This window comes from Aethalodelphis obliquidens, unplaced genomic scaffold, assembly GCF_003676395.1.
Source record: "Aethalodelphis obliquidens isolate GAN/ISIS:26980383/991018 unplaced genomic scaffold, ASM367639v1 scaffold7, whole genome shotgun sequence".
NCBI classification, from domain to species: Eukaryota; Metazoa; Chordata; class Mammalia; order Artiodactyla; family Delphinidae; genus Aethalodelphis; species Aethalodelphis obliquidens.
Window position 1 is genome coordinate 3,526,485 of NW_020837951.1, and position 20,726 is coordinate 3,547,210.

Below are 20,726 nucleotides of genomic sequence, written 5' to 3' on the forward strand. Positions count from 1 at the left end.
GGCGGGGCACGCAGGGGGGTAGGTGGGGCTGAGGCCGGTGGGCGGGGCGCGCGGCTCCTTTCCCCTCCCCCGAGCCCCGCCCGGCCCCGATCCCGGCGGGCCCTTAGTCAGGCCCCACCCAGCGCGCTACTAAAGGCACCCGGCAGGCCCTGGGTTTTGCCGGACTGCAGGCGAACGGAGACCCTGTTTTCAGGGCCGGGCTGCGCCCCTCCGTCTGTTCTAACACTGGTCCGGCCGCAAGGGGCTGAGTCTGCAGTCCGCAGGGACAGTCACGCTCCCGCGCCGCTCCCTGTCCCCGCCCCGCGCCCGGCCGGAGGAGCAGCGCCGCGAGCCCGGAGCCTGGAGTGGCCGGCCGAAGTCGAGGTGCGCGTCTCAGACCCAAGCTCCTGGGTGCAGATCCCCGGCTGGGGCGGCCGAAGCTCGGGCCTGGTTCTGCGTCGGCGGAGCGGCGCCGGCGGCCCGGGCCCCACCGGAGGAAGAATCCAGCGGAGCCGACGGTCGACGCGGAGCTTTGGAGGACGCCGCGCCCCAAGCCCGGGTGGGGAAACGGAGGTCCGCAGAGGGAGGGAGAGGGAGAGGGAGCGGGCCTGCCAGAGGCCACCGGGTGAGCCGGGGCCAAAGCCCCAAAACTCCGGCCCGGGGATCTTTATCTGACCTCGGGCGGACCCCCGCAGAGCTGTCAGGCGTCCCGCGCTCTCTGTGACCCGGGCCGGACCCAGCGCTTTAGAGCCCTTCCCGCACATCAGGGGCGGTGCGGATTGCGTCTTGCCACCTCACCAAGCCCCCTATAGCTGAGGAGGACGCCGAGGCTGTGGTGGAGCGGGCAGGAGAGCGCCTTGCCCAGGGTTACCGCCGAGAGCGGGTAAGAGCTGAAGCGCGTTCCCGCGGTCCCGGGAGAGCCCAGGCCCCCTCTCCCGGAGGAATGCGCTGCTACCACTACTGCCCCCCCCCCCCTCCCGGGGGATCTATGCCGCCCCCCCCCGCGCCCCCCCCCCCCACCCCAGGCCGAGTGTGTCCCCGCGGTGCGGGCTCTGGGCTTGATTTCCGGCGTCCTCCCAGTTTCCCCAGGAATCCTTCTCCAAGCCCCGCCCCCCCAAGCGCTGTTCCCCTAGTCCCTAGGATGGCCGCCCTTAGCTTATCACAGAAGGAGGTCAGCAGGGAGACCTGAGAGACAAGGCAGGGAGCCAGGCGCCTTTCCGGCCCAGGGCCTTTTGCAAGGCACCGCAGCAGGCTTTGGCTGAGTCCTGAGCCTCTGTCCTTCAGAACTTCCAGACCTGGGCCTGGGCCCAGCAGGAGGAGGAGACAGCTGGAATCCACATTCCCCGGGTGAGGCCGCCCAGGGGAGGGCAGGGCAGCAAAAATGGGGCCACTGTCCTGTGGGTAAGGAGCATTCCTTTGCAGGTGTTCCCCGGACCCCGGAGACACAGACTCCGAGCCCGACACCTCTGAGAGAGGTGGGCTGATTCACCAAGGCACACCCAGACTCTGCAGGTACCCAGGCTCAGATGCTGCCCACCCGGCGATGCACTGCCCCAGACTAGCCCTGGGCCTGGGGTTCTGCCTGCTGGTGGGCATGGCCCTCTGCTCTCTGTGGTGAGCATACCCCATGGAGCCCTCCCTCCCTACCCCAGACCCCTCCGTCTCTCAGCATCTCAACCCCCAAACCTTGACCCCTTCACAGGATTCCCAGGTCCCACCCCCTTCTCTCGGTGCACCTGTCCCTTCACCCCAGCCCCAGTAAGACTGAACTAGCCTGGCTTATGTATTTTGCTTTGCACTGGCCTGGCCTTCGCACTTGCTCTTTCCTCTGCCTGGACTGTTCTTCTAGCCATGTTAATGTTTATGCTCCAGAATTCACCCTATGTGTTCTTCCCACAAAGCTCTGGGGGCCGCCCCCAACCACCAGCCCCCTGTGTGCAGGGCCTGGCATCAAGAGCATTCCTGTCCCAGGAATGAACGGCTGCACGGCTAATGACTCATTGAGGCTAATGACTCATTGCGGAAAACCAGGAGGCTTTGTCCTCCGAGGTCAGCCAGACCCAAGGAATGATTGGGCGGGGGCGGGGGGAGGGGAGGTGTATCCCAGGTGCACCACGCGGGGCCTGCATTCCCACTGACATGCAGCAAAGTGAGTTTTCAGCCTCACGTGCAAAGTCAGGTCAACAGATGTATTTCCTTCCCAGGGTGTATGTCGAGAACTGGCTGCCGGTCTCCTATGTCCCCTATTATCTCCCCTGCCCAGAGATCTTGTAAGTATGGGCCAGGGCGAATTGGGGGCCCCCGGAGTGGAGGGGGTGAGCGGGTTTTTAAGGTCACTTTGGAGGTTCTTAGGTCCTAAGCTCATGATTCTGAGCAGTTTGATGAGCTGCCACAGGTGTGGAGTGAAATTCCCCCGTTTCAGTCCTTGGGTGTCCTTGCAGTGCCCCCTCCACAGTTGTGACCTTGAGCATGTTGCAAAGCTCTGAGCCTCACTTGCTGTATCTGTAAAATGGGATGATAGCGGTGCCCCTCCCGAGCCAGCCAGAGCATGGGGTACTGTAATGATGCCTGTAAATATCCTGGTGTTGCACCTGGCACGTAGGAGGTGCTCAGGAAAGAGTGCTTTCAGGACTTGACTTCTTTTTCTTTTTTTAATACATTTGTTTATTTTATTTTATTTTTTATTTTTGGCTGCATTGGGTCTTCTTAGCTGCACACGGGCTTTCTCTAGTTGTGGCGACCGGGGCCACTCTTCGTTGAGACGCGCGGGCTTCTCATTGCGGTGGCTTCTCTTGTTGCGGAGCATGGTCTCTAGGTACGCGGGCTTCAGTAGTTGTGGCATGTGGGCTCAGTAGTTGTGGCTCGCAGTCTTAGTTGCTCCGCGGCCTGTGGGATCTCCCTGGACCAGGGATCGAACCCTTGTCCCCTGCATTGGCAGGCAGATTCTTAACCACTGCGCCACCTGGGAAGTCCAGGACTTGACATTTTGCGCAATTTTGTGTTCTCTGTGGCTTCAAAGAAGAAATGGACACGTGACCAGTCTCCCCCACATAACAAATCTGACATTTTGTCAGTTAAGAGTGAAAAAGATTTGGTTATAGATGAACCTAGAACTTGAAATGATTCCTACTGATTGCGTCACTTTTTATATCCGATATCAAACGTATCTCAGACTTGCCAAGATGGGATGGAACAGTCTGCCGTTCAGATCGCCCCAGCGCTCTTGTCGTTCAGCTGTCCTTAGCGAATAATTCTCTGCCCTGGGCAGGTTTTTCTGTGACGGCGCCGGCCTGATCCCAGTGACGTCCTCTCACCGTGCTTTGTTTCATGCCCCAAATAAGTGCTGGTTTATAAGAACCAGTGTGTTTCCCAGCCAAGTCCTCTGTGTCATCAGACTAAAACTAATAACAATAATTTTCAAAGTCCAAAAAAAAAAGAGTGAAAAAGGTGATTTGGGACAGTCTCAAGGGGGCATTTAGCCACCCAGCCTTGTTTTTCATGACAGCAAGAGGAAAGTTTAAAATCTGGATGATAGACTACTAACTAACAACAAAGTGTGTTTCACTATTATAAACATAGAATACAGTAAATTAGGAGGCTGGATAACAGAAAAGACAAAAGAAAATGAAATACCCTCTTGTGTTTTGCTGGTCCAAGTCATACTCTGACTCCAGAGTTCATTGTCAGCTCGTTGGTTGCTACGCTTTCTATCTGAACAGATTGTTCTAAAAAGCAGAAAGGCTGCTTGGTATTGAAAGTAGCTGTGACCACAGCGTTTTTGTGATTTTTATCCAGTTTCCCCAGAATTGGCTTGCTTTTTTGGCATCTGGTCACCATCATTTTATTCCACCCAGGGACTGGGCCCTAATTCTTGAATCCCTCTCCCTTTCCCACCAGCAAGTTTGCAGCATTTAGGTTGTTTCCAGTTTCCCAGCGTTCTAAATCAGTTTGTAATGAGCAGCTTTGGATAGGCCGCTTTTTCCATCTTAAAGATCCTTTCCTTTGGTAAGTTTCTGAGCCAAAGGATATGGCTGAGGTATTCATCCATCGCGTCAGGTTGCTCTCCAGGGGGACAGGGGCACACACACACTCGAACTCACACAGATATGCCACCCCCTCCACCCCGCTGCAGCTGCATTGCACCTGGGCCGGTGCTGGAAGTATTAGGTGCTATGAAAAACAAAAAGCAAACCACCCATGACTCCAGACATGGGAAATGCGATGTGGTTTGAATTTCATTTCTTTGATTCCTACCAGGCCCTCACCTCCCCCACGCCTTCCCATTTCCTCTTTGGTGACCCGCCTGCTCCAGCACCTTCTCTCCTTGGCCTGTCGGTGGGTCCTCTATCACCACCCTTGGCCGAAAGTACTTGCTACATTTTTTTTCCTTTGCAGTTGGTCTGCCTTTTGGTTCTACTGAGTTATTTTTTTTTAATAGATTAAAGTTGGAGAGTTTTGTTTGTTTGAAATGGTCACATCTTCCCCTCTGTTCACTTGGATCTCTTCTTTACTTTTAGTTTCATGACCTTCAGAGGTTTGGAAATGTGAAGTTCCTTTTTTTGGCGCTGGCTCATCTGTGGCTTTGGAATTCTTATGTCTCACCCGTGAAAGTGGCCAGAGCAGAGTTGTGTCCAGGCTGGTGGGGGAAAGGGAAATACCGAAGGCCAGGGAAGTGTGGAACAAGGGCCCCTTTCCCCTTCTCACTTCTGACCACCTTCTCAGAGTCCCATCACTTTCTTTTCTTCTTTCTTTTTTTTTTTCTTTTTGAAGATGTTGTCTTCTTTATTTATTTTTGGCTGTGCTGTGCAGCACGCAGGATCTTAGTTCCCTGACCAGGAATCAAACCCGCACCCCCTGCAGTGGAAGCGTGGACGGCCAGGGAAGTCCCCCATCCCTTTCTGAGCAGGGGCCTAACATGTGCTTGTCTGTGTGAAACTAGGGCAGGGGGCCAATTGGATGGATCAACTTTTAAAAATTGTTGCTTCCAGAGTATAGCCTGATCACAGAAGGACACATACAATAGGGTTTCACTTCTAAGAGGTCTCTGGAATAGTCATATTTATAGAGACAGAAGTAGGAACAATGTTACCAGGGGCTGGGAGAGGGAATGGGGAGTTAGTGTTTCAGGGGAACAGGGTCTCAGTTTGGGAAATGAAAAAGTTCTGGACATGGATGGGGGTGATGGTTGCCCGACAATGTGAACGTCCTTTAACGCCCCTGAACTGTACACTTTCAAATGGCTAAAATGGGAAATCTTTGTTATGTATATCTTACCACACACACAAAGCATAGACTGAAAAAACTAGGAAAGCTCCAGGAGGCTTAAGCCATCCCATGGTAGGTGACGTACTGAAGAGACCCAAGTGGATGGCAGGCACCCACGTCCTCAGGTGGTCTGAGCCTTACAGGCGAGCTCAGGCCTCTGCTGGAACAGGTTCTGACCCGGTCCCTGGGTGGCCTTGAGCAAGCCTTCCCATCGCCCAGGCCTCACTTCCACCCTGGGGAACGATATTATTGTCCCCATTTTAAGGGTGGGGGAACTAATCCCCAAGGAGTGAGATGTCCGGCCCCTGGTCTCTCCAGCCAGCTGGCGGCAGAGCCAGAGACATGTCACTGGCAGCCTCCTGTGTCTGACCCTGTCGCCGGCCACCTTCTTCCTTAATCAACCCTCCTTCCTAATCCCCCCAGGTTGGCCGCAGCTAGTGGGGGCCAGCCACACAGACAGCCTGCCAAGAAGGGGCCAGGGTGCTGCCCTTACCATTCGCTCCGTGCTGGGCACTGGCTGACAGGCCCCGACTTACATACCTCTCTTACCTCTCACGACAGCTCTAAGGGTTAAGGGTGCTGCCTCATTTTACAGATAAGGGAAAATGGGTGTATCAGTCAGCCTTCCACTAAAGAAACAGAACCAGGAAGAGGGAGGGAGACTGACTGACTGACTGACTGACTGATTGATTGACTGAAAGCAATCGGCTTACACGACTCTGGGGTGGCGAAGCCAGTCTGAAATCCACGGAGCGGGCCGTCGGGAAGGGTGGGCTGGAACTCTTCGGCAGGAGCTGACACTACTGTCCACCGGCAGAATTTCTTCTTCAGGGAAACCTCAGTTCTATGCTATAGCTTTTCAACTGCCCGTACCAGGCCTGCCAGACTATGGAGGATGGTGTAGATGTCACTGACATCTACAAAACCTGTACCTTCACAGCGACGCCTTGATTGGTGGTTGTGTAACTGGCTTCTTCAGCTGACCGTCACCGTAGGTTCAGGTTAAGTAACTCGCCCACCCAGGCTAGAAAGTGGCAGAACTGGGCTCACCGGGCCTTTACAGCTCCGCAGACCTTCTCCCCAGTGCCCAGGCTCTTCCAGAGCAATATGTTTAAAAGAGAGACAGAAAAAGACTTTGGAGACAGATGGTACCAGGCTGGAATCACTGCCCTGCCACACGGTGACCCTGGATAGACCGCCTCTATAGGAGTCCAGCCCCGACAGAGTGGACAGGGCAGTGGGGGTGGGTCAAGGGTGTCTGGGGGGTTGGGGGTGCCTGTCCCATGGGGGTGCTTCACCTTGACCTCATCCTTCCCTGCTGAGTGTTTCTGCCCCCCACCGGCACTAATGGCTCTGTCTCACCTCTCCCACCAGCAACATGAAGCTGCAGTACAAGGGGGAGAAGCCATTCCAGCCTGTGACACCGTAAGCAGACTGTCACTTCCCCGTTTGTGGCCCCGGGGTTGGGAGCTGCCTCCCCTTAACCACTCACCCTTCTTGATTACAGATCACAGTACCCTCAGCCCAAGCTGCTGGAGCAAAAGTAGGTGTTGATTAGGGCCTGGGCCCAGAATGGGGAGACCTGGGGTGGAGGCGGGGGCGCGGGCCTCTGATCTGGAAGTTGGGGTACTGGAGGTGTCCACTGGCCTCGGGGTCTGGGTCGTCTGGGACCTGGGCTCCGGTCCAGCTCTGTCACTCGCTGTGTGACCTTGGGCAAGTTAGCCAACCACCCCGGGATTTTTCTGCACAGGTGGATAATACTAATACCCACCTGATAGGAGGTTGGAGGCCCAGAGGAGACGGTGTTTGCAAAATGCACAGCAGGGAGTTCCCTGGCAGTCCAAGTGGTCAGGACTCCGAGCTTTCACTGCTGGAGGGCCTGGGTTCCATCTGCGGTCAGGGAACTGAGATCTCTCAAGCTGCGTGGCGCGGCCAAAAGTAATAATAATAATAATAACACAGAGCACTGTGCCTTCTGCGTAGCCGCGCTCGATCCGTCGTCGATGATGATGTTGATGACCCCCGTCTCCAAGGCACTTAGCGGGCACCGGAAATGCCGGGCTCCTCTAGACACTGGGCATGCGTTAACTCCTGGTCTTGACCACGCTGGGAAGTAGCTATGACTATCCCCACTTTCCACATGAGGATACTGGGGCCCAGAGACGGGGATGAAGCTGCCCAGGGTCACACAGCTTTGGCAGGGCCAAGATGAGAGGGAGGCTTTCCCAGGGGAGGGTCTCAGCCCCCACGGCCTCCTCTGCTGCCAGGCCCACAGAGTTCCTGACACTCACACCCTGGCTAGCGCCCATCGTCTCCGAGGGAACCTTCGAGCCGGAACTTCTGCGTCATATCTACCAGCCGCTGAACCTGACCGTCGGGGTCACGGTGTTTGCCGTGGGGAAGTGAGTAGTGGGCTGGGCTGGGCTGGGCTGGGGGAAGGGGGGTTATAAATTCTGAGCCCCAGGAATTTATAGTCTGGGGAGAGACAGGACCCCAACCCGGGCACCAGGGAGGCCCTGAACCAGGTGCTGTGCAGGTGGGAAGGTACAGAGTGGAGTATGCTGGTGGGAGGGGAGCTTCCTGGAGGAAGGGGGTCTGGCCCTGGCATGGAAGTGGGGAGGGGGAGGCAGCCCAGGTGAGGGGGCAGCAGGAGCCTTTGTCAGGAGACACCCTTGTCCCTTCACCCCTTCTGCTTCCCCTGAACCGTCCAGGCAGGTGTGAAGGAGTGGAAAGCCCCCCAGACCACCGCATAGAATTGGGGGTCCGTGATCAGGCCACAGGCAGGTCAAGAGACCCAGGCAGAGCCGGCCCATCCTTGGGGGCCCTCTCTCCTCCAGCCTCCGGCCTGCGGGCTCTCTGGGCACCTCCTGTTTTCCCCTCTCCTTCCTCACCCCGCCTGCCCTTTCCTTTAGGGGCCATCACCTGGCAGCTTCCCTCTGGGTCCCTTTCTGGGACTCCTGAGAGAGGGACCCTAATGGGTCCCCAGCAGCTAAGCACTGGCCAGATGATGGATGGCCCAGCGGGGATCAGGGGACCCCCCCACCCCTGGCCCAATCGGCACCCCGCACCCAGCACCACCCACCTTCCCTTGACTCGGCCACTTCCCCGTTTCTTGGCTCCTTTCCTCTCTCTGAGGCTCAGTGTCTGTGCCTAGGAAGTGGGGACTGTGGTCCCTGCCTTCTAGGGAGTTTATGAGGCTAGAAGGAGAGAAGAATCCCTTAGAACACTGCCTGGCACTTAGTAAGTGCTCAGTAAAAGTTAGCTGAGTCTGTGAATATGAGTCATCAATCATCATTATTAGGACGGTCTTAAGAGGTTGGTACTAAGATGGTGGGAATTTGACAGACAGGGACCCCGAGGGGCGGACCTGAGTGACTTCTTGAGATGGGAAGCTGGGAGGTGGACCCCAGCCTGGCCAGCCCCAGCCCTGTCCGTGTGGTGCTAGCACCTAGTGGGGACCCAGGCAGTGGCCCCGCTGAGGCCACGGTGCATGATGGGATTCTCTCCACCAGGTACACCCAGTTCGTCCAGCGCTTCCTGGAGTCAGCCGAGCAGTTCTTCATGCAGGGGTTCCAGGTGCACTACTATGTCTTCACTAACGACCCCACGGCCGTTCCTCGGGTCCGGCTGGGCTCTGGCCGCCTCGTCAGCATCATCCCCATCCTGAGGCACTCCCGCTGGGAGGAGATCTCCACACGCCGCATGCAGAGCATTAGCCAGCACATTGCCGAGAGGGCGCACCGGGAGGTCGACTACCTCTTCTGCCTCGATGTGGACATGGTGTTCCGGAACCCGTGGGGCCCCGAGACCTTGGGGGACCTGGTCGCTGCCATTCACCCCGGCTACTTCGCTGTTCCCCGCCAGCAGTTCCCCTACGAGCGCCGGCCTCTTTCCACCGCCTTTGTGGCGGATGGCGAGGGGGATTTCTATTATGGCGGGGCGGTCTTTGGGGGGCGGGTGGCCGAGGTATACGAGTTTACCAGAGGCTGCCACATGGGCATCCTGGCAGACAAGGCCAACGGCATCATGGCGGCCTGGCAGGAGGAGAGTCACCTGAACCGCCGCTTCATCTCACATAAGCCCTCCAAAGTGCTGTCCCCCGAGTACCTCTGGGATGACAGGAAGCCCCAGCCCCCCAGCCTGAAGCTGATCCGCTTTTCTACCCTCGACAAGGACACCGACTGGCTGAGAAGCTGATGGCTGAGCCGGGGCTGCCGTGGATGGGGGGACCCCAGTGAGCGCCCAGCTCACCGGAGCCTCCCTGCACCGGTGCCTCACTTCTCAAGCCTTAAGTGAGACCAGCCCTGTGCTGTCCACCTCTCAGTCTGCCAGCAGAATCCAATGGGAAAATGGGCCTGTGAAGACCTTTGTAAACTGTGAAGGGTGGTGCGCATATGAGGAGAACGCCAAGATCATGTAGCCTGTGTCCCAAGAACAGCAGGACAGGAGGCGGGGAGACCAGAGGTAGAAAAAGACAGGGCCCGGCAGGCCTCACCCAGCACACGTGCCTTGGGGCAGGCTCTGGAGTCTCAGCCCCGCCCAGTACCTCAAATTCCCCCTCTGCCCCCCTTCTGTTGCCTGTTGCCCTTAAAGTTGCACTTCTAACACTGTGTGAAAGGCATCCCGGACCCCTTTTCTCTGGCTCCAGGAGTCCTGGATACTGTGATGTCCCCCAGCCACACGGAGCCAGTCCCTCGCTCAGGTCCCTGAGGGAGCCTTTGAAATCGCCCAGGTCTAGGCTCGCTCTGGTTTCATGTCCCACCTCCCTTGAGGTGCACCACACTCCCTGGCACCAGCCGCCTCCTTTGTAAGAGGGTTTGGGCAGTTTTTAATAAAGGTGGCGTGTGCTTGGCCCTAATCGGGGTTTCTTCACCTGCACATCCGGGTATCTTGGCCACCAGCCCGCAGGGATGCAGACAGCCTGGGTTGCAAATACACTCAGCTCGGGTGGGTGTGGTCAGGGTACAGTTTTCCAGAGAACCTGGGCTGATGCCGCTGCAACAGACAGGGTTTCACCCTGCTTCTCCTGGGAGATGGGTGAAGTGGAAGTGTCGCCAGATATGCTCTCCTGCGTTGGGGGGCGCAGAGCCCACCAGCTGGATACCCTGTGGGGTCTTGGTCCCTGAGCACGTAGCAAATATGTCTGCCGGGGTTCCTGCATCCACGGTCAGCCTTAGCCCTGGGATGCCCCTGGCAGGCCTGGGCCCCCAAGGCCATGGTGCAGGCCCAGGATTAGAGGGTCTTCAGAGTCCTGCGGTGGTTCCTCTGCCTGGTGGGACAGAGATGCATCGGGGGGTGGCCCAGTGTCCACTCCCCTGGGGGCAGCATCATCTTTGCCACGTAAGGCAGGGGCGGAGGGCGGGGGGTGATGCGGTCTGTGGCCACGTCGGGAGGAGGAGGAACCCACCCACCTGACCACCCCTGGCAAAACGGGGGCCAGCCCCAAGTCCACTCTTCCTGCAGCCTGCATTTTGGGCGGCAAGCAAGGACAGACTGCAAGAGTGTGGACAGACTGAGTGACCGCTGTGAGGAGACAGCCTGCGCTGGAGAGGACGGTCAGGGAGAGGCCCCGAGGGGCTCCCTGGGCAGAGGGACAAGGGTGGACCCGTGGCCCATGTGTCGCTAGTGGGGAGCACCTTAACCATGGTGCCTGGACCTGCCCCAGGGTGTGTGTGAGGCCAGCAGTGTTGAATGGGCAGGCCCTGCCTTCAAGGAGCTTCCATGTTGGAGCATGGAGAGCGCCCTTAATGTGGAGACCAGAGAAGCCCTCAGGAGCAGGTGGCCCTGAGGCCCTGAGGCCCGGGCAGCACCATCCTTGCTGCGGGGAAGTGAGCCCCTTCTCACTCCCAGCCCAGCTGATGGGCCCTTCTCAGCCGTGGCTCAAACCCCAGGCACTATGGCTACCCTGGTCTCCATCCCAGGGCACAGGCCTCAGACACAGTGGAGTGAGTTACAGTGCCCAACTCCTGGACCCAAACCGGGGTCCAGGCTACTTTCCAAAAAGGAGCTGAGGGCTTGGGGCCAGAGCTGCTCCGTGGGTGGGAAGAAGGGGACTGGTAGGAGTGGGAGGGGTGGCAGGAGACAGGCCCGACCCAGCAGAGGGAGGGGGAGTGCCGGAAATAGAAATAGACAAAATTACGGATGCAAAATGTCTGCAGTGCCCCCTGCCAGGGAGGCCCCTGAAACTTAAACTTGCTGTCCCCTCATGGCCACCTACCACCTCCCCACTCCCTACAGTCCAGCATCCCTGCTCTGCCACAGGGCCTGGCCCTGCACACCTCCACTCACACGGCCTGCTGGTCAGGCCTCCCTGTCCAATCACCTGACCAATTCCTGGGGACAGACTCCTGACATCTCCAGAAAGCCTGCCTTGACTTATTCCCCCTCCAGGGTGGGTGCCTTTCAGTGTTCCCATAAATCCTCATCCCTATGTCATCATTGACAGTGTTCTGCCCATCTCCACCCCTTTCCCCAGTTGGTAAACCCCAAGAGGGTACAGATGGCGGTCAGCCAGGTTTACCCTGGTACCCGAAACCCAGGAGGCATTCCATGAATGTTTGTTGAATGACTGCATGAATGTGAGGCAGCTGAGAGAACACGGGTTTGAGTCTGTCCTAGCACACGAGGGATGCTGGGCAGGTTACTCTATCTCTCTGAGGCCCTGGGGTGACGATCAAATGGGATTATGGCTGGGAGACCTCTGGGCACTGACTTCTGGGCACGTACTTGGAGAAGTAGATAGGTCTGGGACCTAGCTAGGCAACATGCCCAACCCTGGGAGAGGGCAGATGACCATCATAGCCCCCACTGTGCAAAGGAGGAAACTGAGGCAGACCCCATCCCTGGCTGCATCTCAGGGATGCATGCTTGGGTGGGGTGAATAACGCACCCACTGAGCTCCTTCCAGTTGAGATGCTGTGGCTCTGATAAAGCCACATGGATCGTGTCCCCTGCTGCCCCCAACCTGCAGTGATCCCCAACTCCTTGCCCCACACTCAGCCCCCTGTGTGGTCTGGTCCAGACACCCTCCCCAGTGTGTGCACCCCTCACTCCTACCCCAGCCTCCCTACAGCCTTCCTCCCCCAGGGACCCCACCAAGCCCTCCCCCCCACAGAGCCCCTGCCTGCAGCGCCCCTCCCTGAAGCCCCCCATCCAAGAGGGACTCACCTCCAAGGCTGGGCTCAGAGGCCACAACCTTGGGCTCCTGTGCAACCACAGCCTTTGAGGTCAGAATGATCTGGGTTGAAACCCACAGCGGGGCCACGTCACAGCCCTGTGACAGGCAATCTCGTGTGGTGACTCTCAGAGCCTCAGTTTCCTCCACTGAAGATAAGGTCAGTCCCTCTGACCTTGGGAGGGAGTGTTGGGGATTAAAGCAGGGGGAAGGTGCCCAAAGTGCTTGGACTCAGGAGGTCGTCTGGCTGAGGGCGCCCAACACAGGACAAGGCCTCTGATGGTCAGCGCAGCCTCAGTGAAGGTAAAGAGCAATGATTCCGAGTCCCCCGTTCACTTAGAGCTGAGTGACCTTGAGAGCTGAAGCCACTGTTCACAAATAAAAAGTCAAAATCACTGAGCACCCAGGGGGTGTTCTTACTAACACTAACTACCGCCGACAGTCATTCAGCCAGTGGTGGGCCCCTCCTCCCTGGGCTCCTCCAGCCCCCTTTCACCAGCCAGGGCTGCAGCTGGCGACAGGCTGGACCTCGTGTCCGGAAGTCCTGCCAGGAAAACAAGGAAGGGAGTGTAGGGGGGGTGGTGGTAGGGGCGGCTTGACCTTCTTTGCTGTACCCCGTGTCCACTGCCGCCTCCAGGACTGCCTGTCCCAGCCATGCGCTCATGCGCTGAGCTGGCCCCAGCAGGTGGCATACGGGGTAGGACGGAAGGATGGGGGTGTACAATCTCACATCTCCAGGTCTACACTACCACCCGGCCCAGCCCCCGCCCGGTTGCGTTTGGGGCGGCTGGAGGTCCTAGGGGGCACAGGAGGAACAGAGCAGGTGGCGGAGGTGGGAGACGCGCTCTGACTCCCCGGTGCGCTGCGCGCGAGCGCGCGGCAAGGCGGGGCTCACGTGCACGCGACGTCCACGGGCCCGCGCAGGCCCCGTGTGCGCTCCCGGCCGTAGACTCTAGGCCCTGCTGCCCCGGCGGGGTCCACCCGCGTCACCCGGCGAGAGGCAGACCGCTGCGCGTCCCCGAGCTCGCGCGGCGGGGTCCGCCCCTCACACCTGCGGTAGGCAGGGCAGGGGCGGGGCGGGGCGGGGCCGCGGCGGTCCCCGCCCACCCGGCCGGAGCCCGGGAGCCCGGGCGGAACCCAGCAGCGGGGCCCGAGCGGCCGGCGGCGCGGCGCAGACAATGGGAGCGGCGCTGGCGGCGGCGGTGGCGCTGGCGGAGCCCCGGGCCCGGCGGGGACGGGAGGCCGCGCCATGAGCCCCGCAGCCTGGCGCCCCCCTGCGCCGCGCGCGGGCCGAGGCCAGCGGCCTCTGCGAGCCCTGGGCCCCGCCCTGGGGCCGGCGATGTGCTGCCAGGGCTGAGGATGATGGTAGATTGCCAGGTGAGTGCCCCGCCCGGCCGCGACCGCCCTCCCCACCGCCAGGGGGTGGAGGAAGGACCGCGTGCCCGCTCCCCCCCCGCCCGCACCCCATCCAGCCGGGAAGGAGCACCGCGCCGAGTCCACGCTGAGCGCGCGCTTACGCAGCAGTTCCGCGTCCCACCCTTCCTGGTACAGCTGGGAAACTGAGGCCAGGAGAAAGACACGGACTGGCCCGGGGCCACGAGGTGGGCAGAGTCCAGAAGAGAAGGGAGGGTTCCAGCCTCCAATGCCAGTACTCAGCCACTATCATGGGGTTTCCTTTGGGAATGAGAGCCCCTAAGATTCTGGGGGACCCCTGTTCACCCCCACCCATGAGGGGCCCTTTCCTCTCGGTATCCCGACGCGCCCACAGGTACATGCGCACACATTGACTTCACAGGTGGGGACCATGGCGTAGATCCAGAGGAGAGCGGACACAGAAGTGACAAGGGGGAAAGAAGAAATTGGTTGGAGGCAGCTCTACCACGGGGCAGGACCATCTAGTCTCCTGGCAACATGCCCAGGGCTCAAAGCGTGAGGGACAGAGGTGCCAGGCAGACGGGCTGGGCGTCTCCAAGGTTCCCGGGGGTCGGCGTAGGCAGGAACAAGCCTGGAGAGGACAGTTCCTCGGGTCCTGCATCCACCACTCTGGGCACCTGGAACTAGGATGAGATTCCCCCGTAGTGTGGAGGGAATTACAGGAGAGAAGTCCTTGGTTTACTCCACTGTAATTTGGGGTGCATAGATGGAGTGATCCCGAGGGTCCTGCAGCTCGTAGAAGAGTCTTTTGGCCTTGGTTCTCCATCCCTGACCCACTGTGCTCCAAGTCTTCCGGGTAGAAAATGCTTTCTACTCCTTCGAGGTCCTTCTGAGCAGGGGGCAGCCTGGGGACCTCGGGACCTGGGTGGTACAGAATGAGGCAGAGCATTGGACCACGTCTTTGTTGGCACCTGGGGGTCCTCATTTGGAAGTGGGTGGAGTCACTGCCCTGGTTGGAGTGAGGAGGCGTCCGGAGTGAACTGGACACCAGGACAGTGGCGGGAAAGAGGGGAGCAAGAGAGGCTTCTGAGGTCCTGCACATCGCCCCTGGAGCCGGCAGGTCCTGCTCCTTTGCCCCTCCGGGGTAGGGAGAGTCGCTGCCTTGACTACACCCAAACAAAGGTGTGTGTTTTGTTTTCTGGTTTTCCTGCCTGGGGCTGCAGTGCTGGGGATAACCACCAGGGGGCGGGCTGTGCTCACTCTGCTCAATGGAGCAACTGGAGCAGGGAAGGGGCACCCGGGAGTCATTCTGGGCATCCCCCTGCCTCCGACCCAACAGGCACCTTTTATTGCTAGCCTCCAGGTCCACAATATGAGCTGCTCAGAGGCAGGAGGGGGCTCCAAGATCCTCTATTGATTCAGCTACTGTGCCCTGGGCACTCACCCAGGAGCTTACAGCTTGGAAGGGCAGATGGACAAAAGCAGGAAAGCAAATCCCCGTGAGAGAGAAGAGCAAGTGCTCTAGGGAATGAGTCAGGGCCCTGGAAGGAGGGCCAGGAGCCCCTGGAGGGTCTAAAAGGCCTCCAAGGTGACGTTGATGCTGTGACCAGAGAGACAAGAGCAGCCTAGCCCTGCACACTCTGTGAGCAGTGAGCCTGGGGGAAGGTCAAAGGTGCAGAGACTTGGAAACAGAAGATTTTGTAGCCAGGAGGAAGTGAGACAGGAGCCAGTGTGGCTGGGAGAGCTGAGAAGGAGAGCGGGGAGGAGGGCAGGGCAAGACCTGGAAGGACGTCCCGGTGTCTGTGCCATGCGACATCGCCTAATGTAGCGCGTACAAGGACAAACACTGACCCTCTCAGTGTCTGAGACCAGGAGGCAGGCTCAGCTCAGCTGGGAGCCTCTGCCTCGAGGTCCCCCAGGAGGCTGGGCTGTGGTCTCAACTGAGACTCAGTCAGGGTGGGGTCTGTCTCTGAGACCATTCTCGGGTTATTGGTGGGATTCATCTAGGCAATGGGTGGGTGCAGAGAGATATTCCGGAAGGAAATGTCCTGTGGTCAGGGTTGATTTGAGGAGGGGAGGTTATGATGCTGAAGATGAGAATGATGATTGGGTCTGGCATCTACCAAGTGCTCACCTGCGCTCCGTCCTCACTGCCCCGGGTCACCTGCATGGGCATCAGGTTCCTGGGCTCTGCCTGGAACACTGGCTTGGCTGCACTTGGCTGGGGTAGCAGAGGTGGGACTTGGTCCACTGGAGGTGGGGTGGTGTATTAGTTTCCTTTAGCTGCTGTAACAAAGTACCATAAACTGTGCGACTCAAAACAACAGAAATTTATTCTCTCTTAGTTCTGGAGGCCACCATGCTCTTCGAAGACTCTAGGAGGGGATCCTTCCTTGCCTCTGCCAGCTTCTGGTGGTTGCCAGCAATCCTTAATGTTCCCTGCCTTTTAGACGCATCCCTCCAAACTCTGCTTCCATACTCACGTGGCCTCCTCTGTGTGTATGTGTCCAGTTTTCCCTCTTCTTATAAGGACACTGGTCATTTGATTAGGGCCCACCCTACTCCAGTATGACCTCAGCCTAACTTGATCATGTCTGCAAAGACCCTATTTCCAGAGAAAGACAAATATCATGTGATATCGCTTATATGTGGAATCTTTAAAAATGGCGCAAATGAAGTTATTTACAAAACAAATAGAGTCACAGATGTGGAAAACAAACCTATGCTTACGAAGGGGGAAAGTGGCGGGGGGAATAAATTGGGAGATGGGATTGACATGTACACACTACTATATATAAAACAGATAACTAATAAGAACCTGCTGTATAGCACAGGGAACTCTACTCAGTACTCTGTAATGGCCTATATGGGAAAAGAATCTAAAAAAGAGTGGATATATGTAGATGTATAACTGATTCACTTTGCCGTACAGCAGAAAGTAACACGACATTGTAAATCAACTATAATCCAGTAAAAATTAATTTAAAAAAAAAAGAGTGCTCCTAAAAAAAAAAAGACTATTTCCAAATAAGGTCTTATTCACAGGTGCACAAGGTTAGGACTTCAACTTATCTTTTGTGGGGACACAGTTCAGTCCACAACAAGGACACAGAAGTGATTCTACCCCCGAAGGCCAGGTACCCAGGTGTCCTCAGGGATGGGGGCAGCAGTTGGGGTCTGATCAGGTCTCCGGGGCTTGGCCCCCGGCTGGAGGTTTTGGGGTGTGAGTGGAGCCTGGGGGTGCCCTGTAGGGGACAGCACGGCTCCCCAGCTCGGCGCGTCCTGACGCAGCACCAGCAGGTGGCGCTGTGCCCTCCTTGCGACGGCCCCGGCGCGGCTCTGAACAGCCGCGGCGCGTAGACAAAGGTCTCACCTTCCAGTTGCGAGGAGACGACAGACACAAAATTGTAAACAGTCCAGGAGCACAGTCAGTTCAGAGGTGACGCGCTGCGGAGGAAATCAAACGAGGCGGGGCCCCGGGGTAGTGACTGGGTGGCGACCTGGATGGGCCGCCACGGGGCCCGACCCCGTCAGACCCCCAAGGGTTAGTTTTTCGTTTCCTGCTATACCTGCAAGCTGAGCCGACCCTTCTCAGCTGCTTGCAGGGGCCCTGCAGCTATGATTACACTGGGGGTGGTTTCCAGACAGCTCTCCCATTACCGCCGGCCGGGTGTCCGTGCGTCCCAGATGTTGGGGGGATCACAGAAGGCAGCCATGGGGATGGGTGGGCAGGCCGAGCAGGTCAATGCTTGAGGGGTCCCTTCCCCAGAGACCCTGCCCAAAGGGGGCGATGCTGCCTGAGCTCTCCCATGGCCCGCCTGGTGGGGTTCTGCCCAGTTGTACAAAGCGGGGAGCACCATCTGTTGCCGAGGACCAGGGCCCCTGGGCTCCCCGAGGCATCACTGAGATGCAGCAAAGTGCCCCGCGTGGCCCTGGCCCGGGAGGTGGAGGCCGTTTCTTCCTGTGTCCTTTGGGCGCTTCCGCATCTCACAAGGCCGGGGCCAGTAGCCCTTGGCGGTGGGTCACTGAGGGATTTACGCAGCAGATGTTCATCGAGGGCCTCAGAACTGAGCACTTGGCCCGTGCGGAGCACCTTGACTCCCATCTGAGGGGATCTGACCATAGACACAAGGGACAAGGGTATAGGACAAGCAATAGATCCAGTGGGGAAGGCATTGGGCTGGGACCCTGGGGACCTGGGTTTGGTGGCCGCTCGGCCAGCAGTCGCACACTGGCCACGGGGCCACGCTCTGTAGAGTTCTAGGCCACTCCCACACCTCCATCCCGGGCTGCAGAGATGCCTGTTGTAACGACAGCCAGCCCATGGCACCTTCCCTGCGTCCGGCCTTGGGCTGCAGTGTCTCGCTGTATCTGCAAGATCAGCACTGCTGCCATCCTCACTTTTGGGAAACTGAGGCCCTGGAAGGCCCAGGGACTCCCACAGCTAGATAGTGGCAGGGCTGGTGAGGGCGCGTCCCTGCGTGCAGACAAGCCTGGGAGGGGCTCGGCATGGGCGTGGGCGTTGGGGGCAAATTCCTTCCAATTACAGTGAGCTCCCAACGGTCAGGGCAGGGCAGGCCCCAAGGTGGTGGTTAACAGCGGGAGTGGAGACGTAAACAGAGCTAATGAACCCCTTTGTCCTCACCCAGCTGTAATGAAGGCTTTGAACTCTGTTCTCTGCATTTTCTTAGGGTTCTGGGTTTTTGAACCTCAGTGAGCCTTCTCTTAGGGTCACGGCTGAGTGGTCTCCCTGGGGGTGGGGGAATGAGGTTTTGGGGCGTCAATGTCTCCTCCCAGGGCAGCCAGGCCAGGGTGAGGAGGTGGAGAGGAGAGGGCATCTCCCTAAAAATGATAAGTCCCAGGAGAAAGGAGAGTTCCCATGGCAACCGGGAGGAGTTGCTTGGCAACTACGGGTCCCCAAAATACTTGCCTGCAGGAAGGCTCGGGGCTGGGGCTTTCCCATGGCCTGTGTGTAGCCTTAGCCACTCTGGCTGATCTACCACACCCTCCTCTTCCACCCAGCAGCCTCAACCTCTGAGTCTTCCTGAGGGAAACCCTAGCCTGCTCCCCGCTCCCCATTGCCCCACCCTGCCAGCCAGCCACCGGGCATCAGGCCAGTCTCCTAGCAACGGCTATTTCCTGGACACCTGAGTGACAGTTGATGGTAGCAGAATGTCATAAAGTGCAGGGTCAGAGGGCACAGCAGGTGGAACCCAGTACCAGCCAGGGTTGGGGGGAGTATGGTGTCTTGTGCTTTGCACCCCCTGCACGCTGAAGCCATGAGTCACCTGGGCCTGGAGCAGGGCGGCAACGCAGGGTGTTGCTGGAGGGGGCGACGGGTAGAGCGCTGAGATAGAGGATTTCTGTTCTGGGCCGCCTTGCAGACTTGGTTGTGTGGCCCTGGCATGCCCCTTCTTACTAGCCTCAGTTTCCCCGTCTGTAGTCACAGCTACCCTTGTACCCGTGTGTTCACCATTCAGTGCATAAATTATGCCACCTATGGGGCCTTGGGGTGGGAGGGTGAGGGACCAGGACCAGGCCAGGCACTGCTTCTTCATCTGCCCATCTGCATCCGTCTCCACGGTCCAGGGGAGGCAGGCGGCCTCGTGCTTAAGGCCATTCACTGGCTTTGGAGATGGACACCTGTGTCTGTATCGCAGCTCAGTGCTTAGCACTCAGTGTCCTGGAACAGGCATTAAACCCGTGGTGGCTCACTGCTCCCCAGTGTGAGGAAATGGGGTGCCACGGGGATGGAAGGCAGTCTGGCCCTGTGGGCCTCTTAGGAGCTGCTTTAGTTTGTGGGCACCGACCCCGTGCCCAGCAGCCCCAAGGACAGGGATGAGGGCTGTGGGTAGCCAGGAAGGAGCCCCTCGACCACAGGACAGGGTGGCGTGTTGGAAGGGAGGAGAGGCTGGTAGGGGCCAGGCTGCCCAGTGGTTGGATTTTGGAGCTGGGCAGGGAGGAGTGGGACTGCTGGTGACCCCGAGCCAGGATTCTAGACTGACCGTGACCGTTCACTCTCTGAGTGACCTCGGGCCATCGTCTCACCCCTCTGTGCCTCCCTGGCCGCATCTGTCAAACGGGGAGGGGGCGTGCCCACCTCCAGGGTTGGGGGAGGCTCCGGCGGCACCCGGTAACCCGGTGCTGGACACCTGTGTTCGGCGTGCGGGCAGCGCGGGGCTGCCGGACGATCCTGGCCTTGACTGCCCAGTTCCCGCACCCCCGTCCCCAGCCCTCGCTTCGAGCGCAGCGGGAGGAGGGGGCGGGGCGAGGACGGCGCAGACAATGGCCCGGGAGCCGGGCGCCGGCAGCAGTGCCCGGAGCGGGGCGTGGCGGCGCGCCCCTGCCGGCGTTCATGCTGGTGGTCCCGCCGCCGAGCGCGCGGGCAGACGAGGTGAGCCCCAGCCCCGCGGGTAGCCGGGGAGGACGGGCAGGAGGCCACCGGCGCGGGAGGGAACCAAGACGCGGGGGCACTGCCCCCACCCACCCTGGGCTTTCTGCAGGGAGGGAGCTCAGTTCACCGAAGTGAGGCAGCTGGGCCCTTCCCCCACTCCACCCCACCCCTCAGGGTAAGAGGGGGCGGGTCCACCCCGGGGCTGGGGGGGGCACCCCAGATCGTCCCCGCTTTCTGGGTTGGGGTCCAGAACCGGTTTACTGGGGGAAGGCACAGGGCCTCTTCTCTGGTACCACCTGAGAGTCCAGGTGTGCCCACCTGACTCTTTGGAGCTGCGGTGGGGAGGGGGTGACCCTGGACGGTGGAGAGGAAAGTCCCCTTGGCCAGTGAGTGACCCTGAGCCCCAAAACTTACCCACCTCCCAGCCCCTCCACTCTTGGAACTCCACCGTGACCACAGGCCTTTGTCGCAAGAGGCCCTTTCCCAGTAACTGTCCAGCTCAGAACTGGGAGGGTGAGAACGTGGGGGGGAGGTGAGGAA

At 59.0% G+C, this 20,726-nt stretch overlaps 1 protein-coding gene across 10 annotated transcripts; it reads left to right on the forward strand.

Moving 5' to 3' along the window:
- The first annotated feature begins 122 nt into the window (after positions 1 to 122).
- On the forward strand, positions 123 to 10,122 carry GBGT1 (globoside alpha-1,3-N-acetylgalactosaminyltransferase 1 (FORS blood group)). 10 transcript variants are annotated; one of them, XM_027104423.1, is made up of 8 exons: positions 128 to 552; positions 1,402 to 1,593; positions 1,881 to 2,028; positions 2,184 to 2,249; positions 6,619 to 6,669; positions 6,752 to 6,787; positions 7,512 to 7,646; positions 8,757 to 10,122. In XM_027104423.1, the coding sequence occupies exons 5-8, from the start codon at positions 6,623 to 6,625 to the stop codon at positions 9,439 to 9,441; spliced, it is 903 nt and encodes a 300-aa protein (XP_026960224.1). In that variant the 5' UTR covers positions 128 to 552; positions 1,402 to 1,593; positions 1,881 to 2,028; positions 2,184 to 2,249; positions 6,619 to 6,622; the 3' UTR covers positions 9,442 to 10,122. The 10 variants fall into 10 exon arrangements, with proteins under 10 accessions (XP_026960220.1, XP_026960223.1, XP_026960218.1 ...); XM_027104424.1 differs by having other exon boundaries at positions 1,402 to 1,491; XM_027104426.1 differs by having other exon boundaries at positions 128 to 538; positions 1,402 to 1,491.
- The last annotated feature ends 10,604 nt before the right edge of the window (positions 10,123 to 20,726 follow it).

Bases quoted from the DNA above. Each gene is read 5' to 3' on its own strand.
- GBGT1 (XM_027104417.1), top strand. From the start codon at position 1,523: ATGCACTGCCCCAGACTAGCCCTGGGCCTGGGGTTCTGCCTGCTGGTG. The intron at 6,788-7,511 runs GTAGGTGTTGAT...CTCTGCTGCCAG, and splicing joins CCCAAGCTGCTGGAGCAAAA to GCCCACAGAGTTCCTGACAC. The intron at 7,647-8,756 runs GTGAGTAGTGGG...TCTCTCCACCAG, and splicing joins ACGGTGTTTGCCGTGGGGAA to GTACACCCAGTTCGTCCAGC.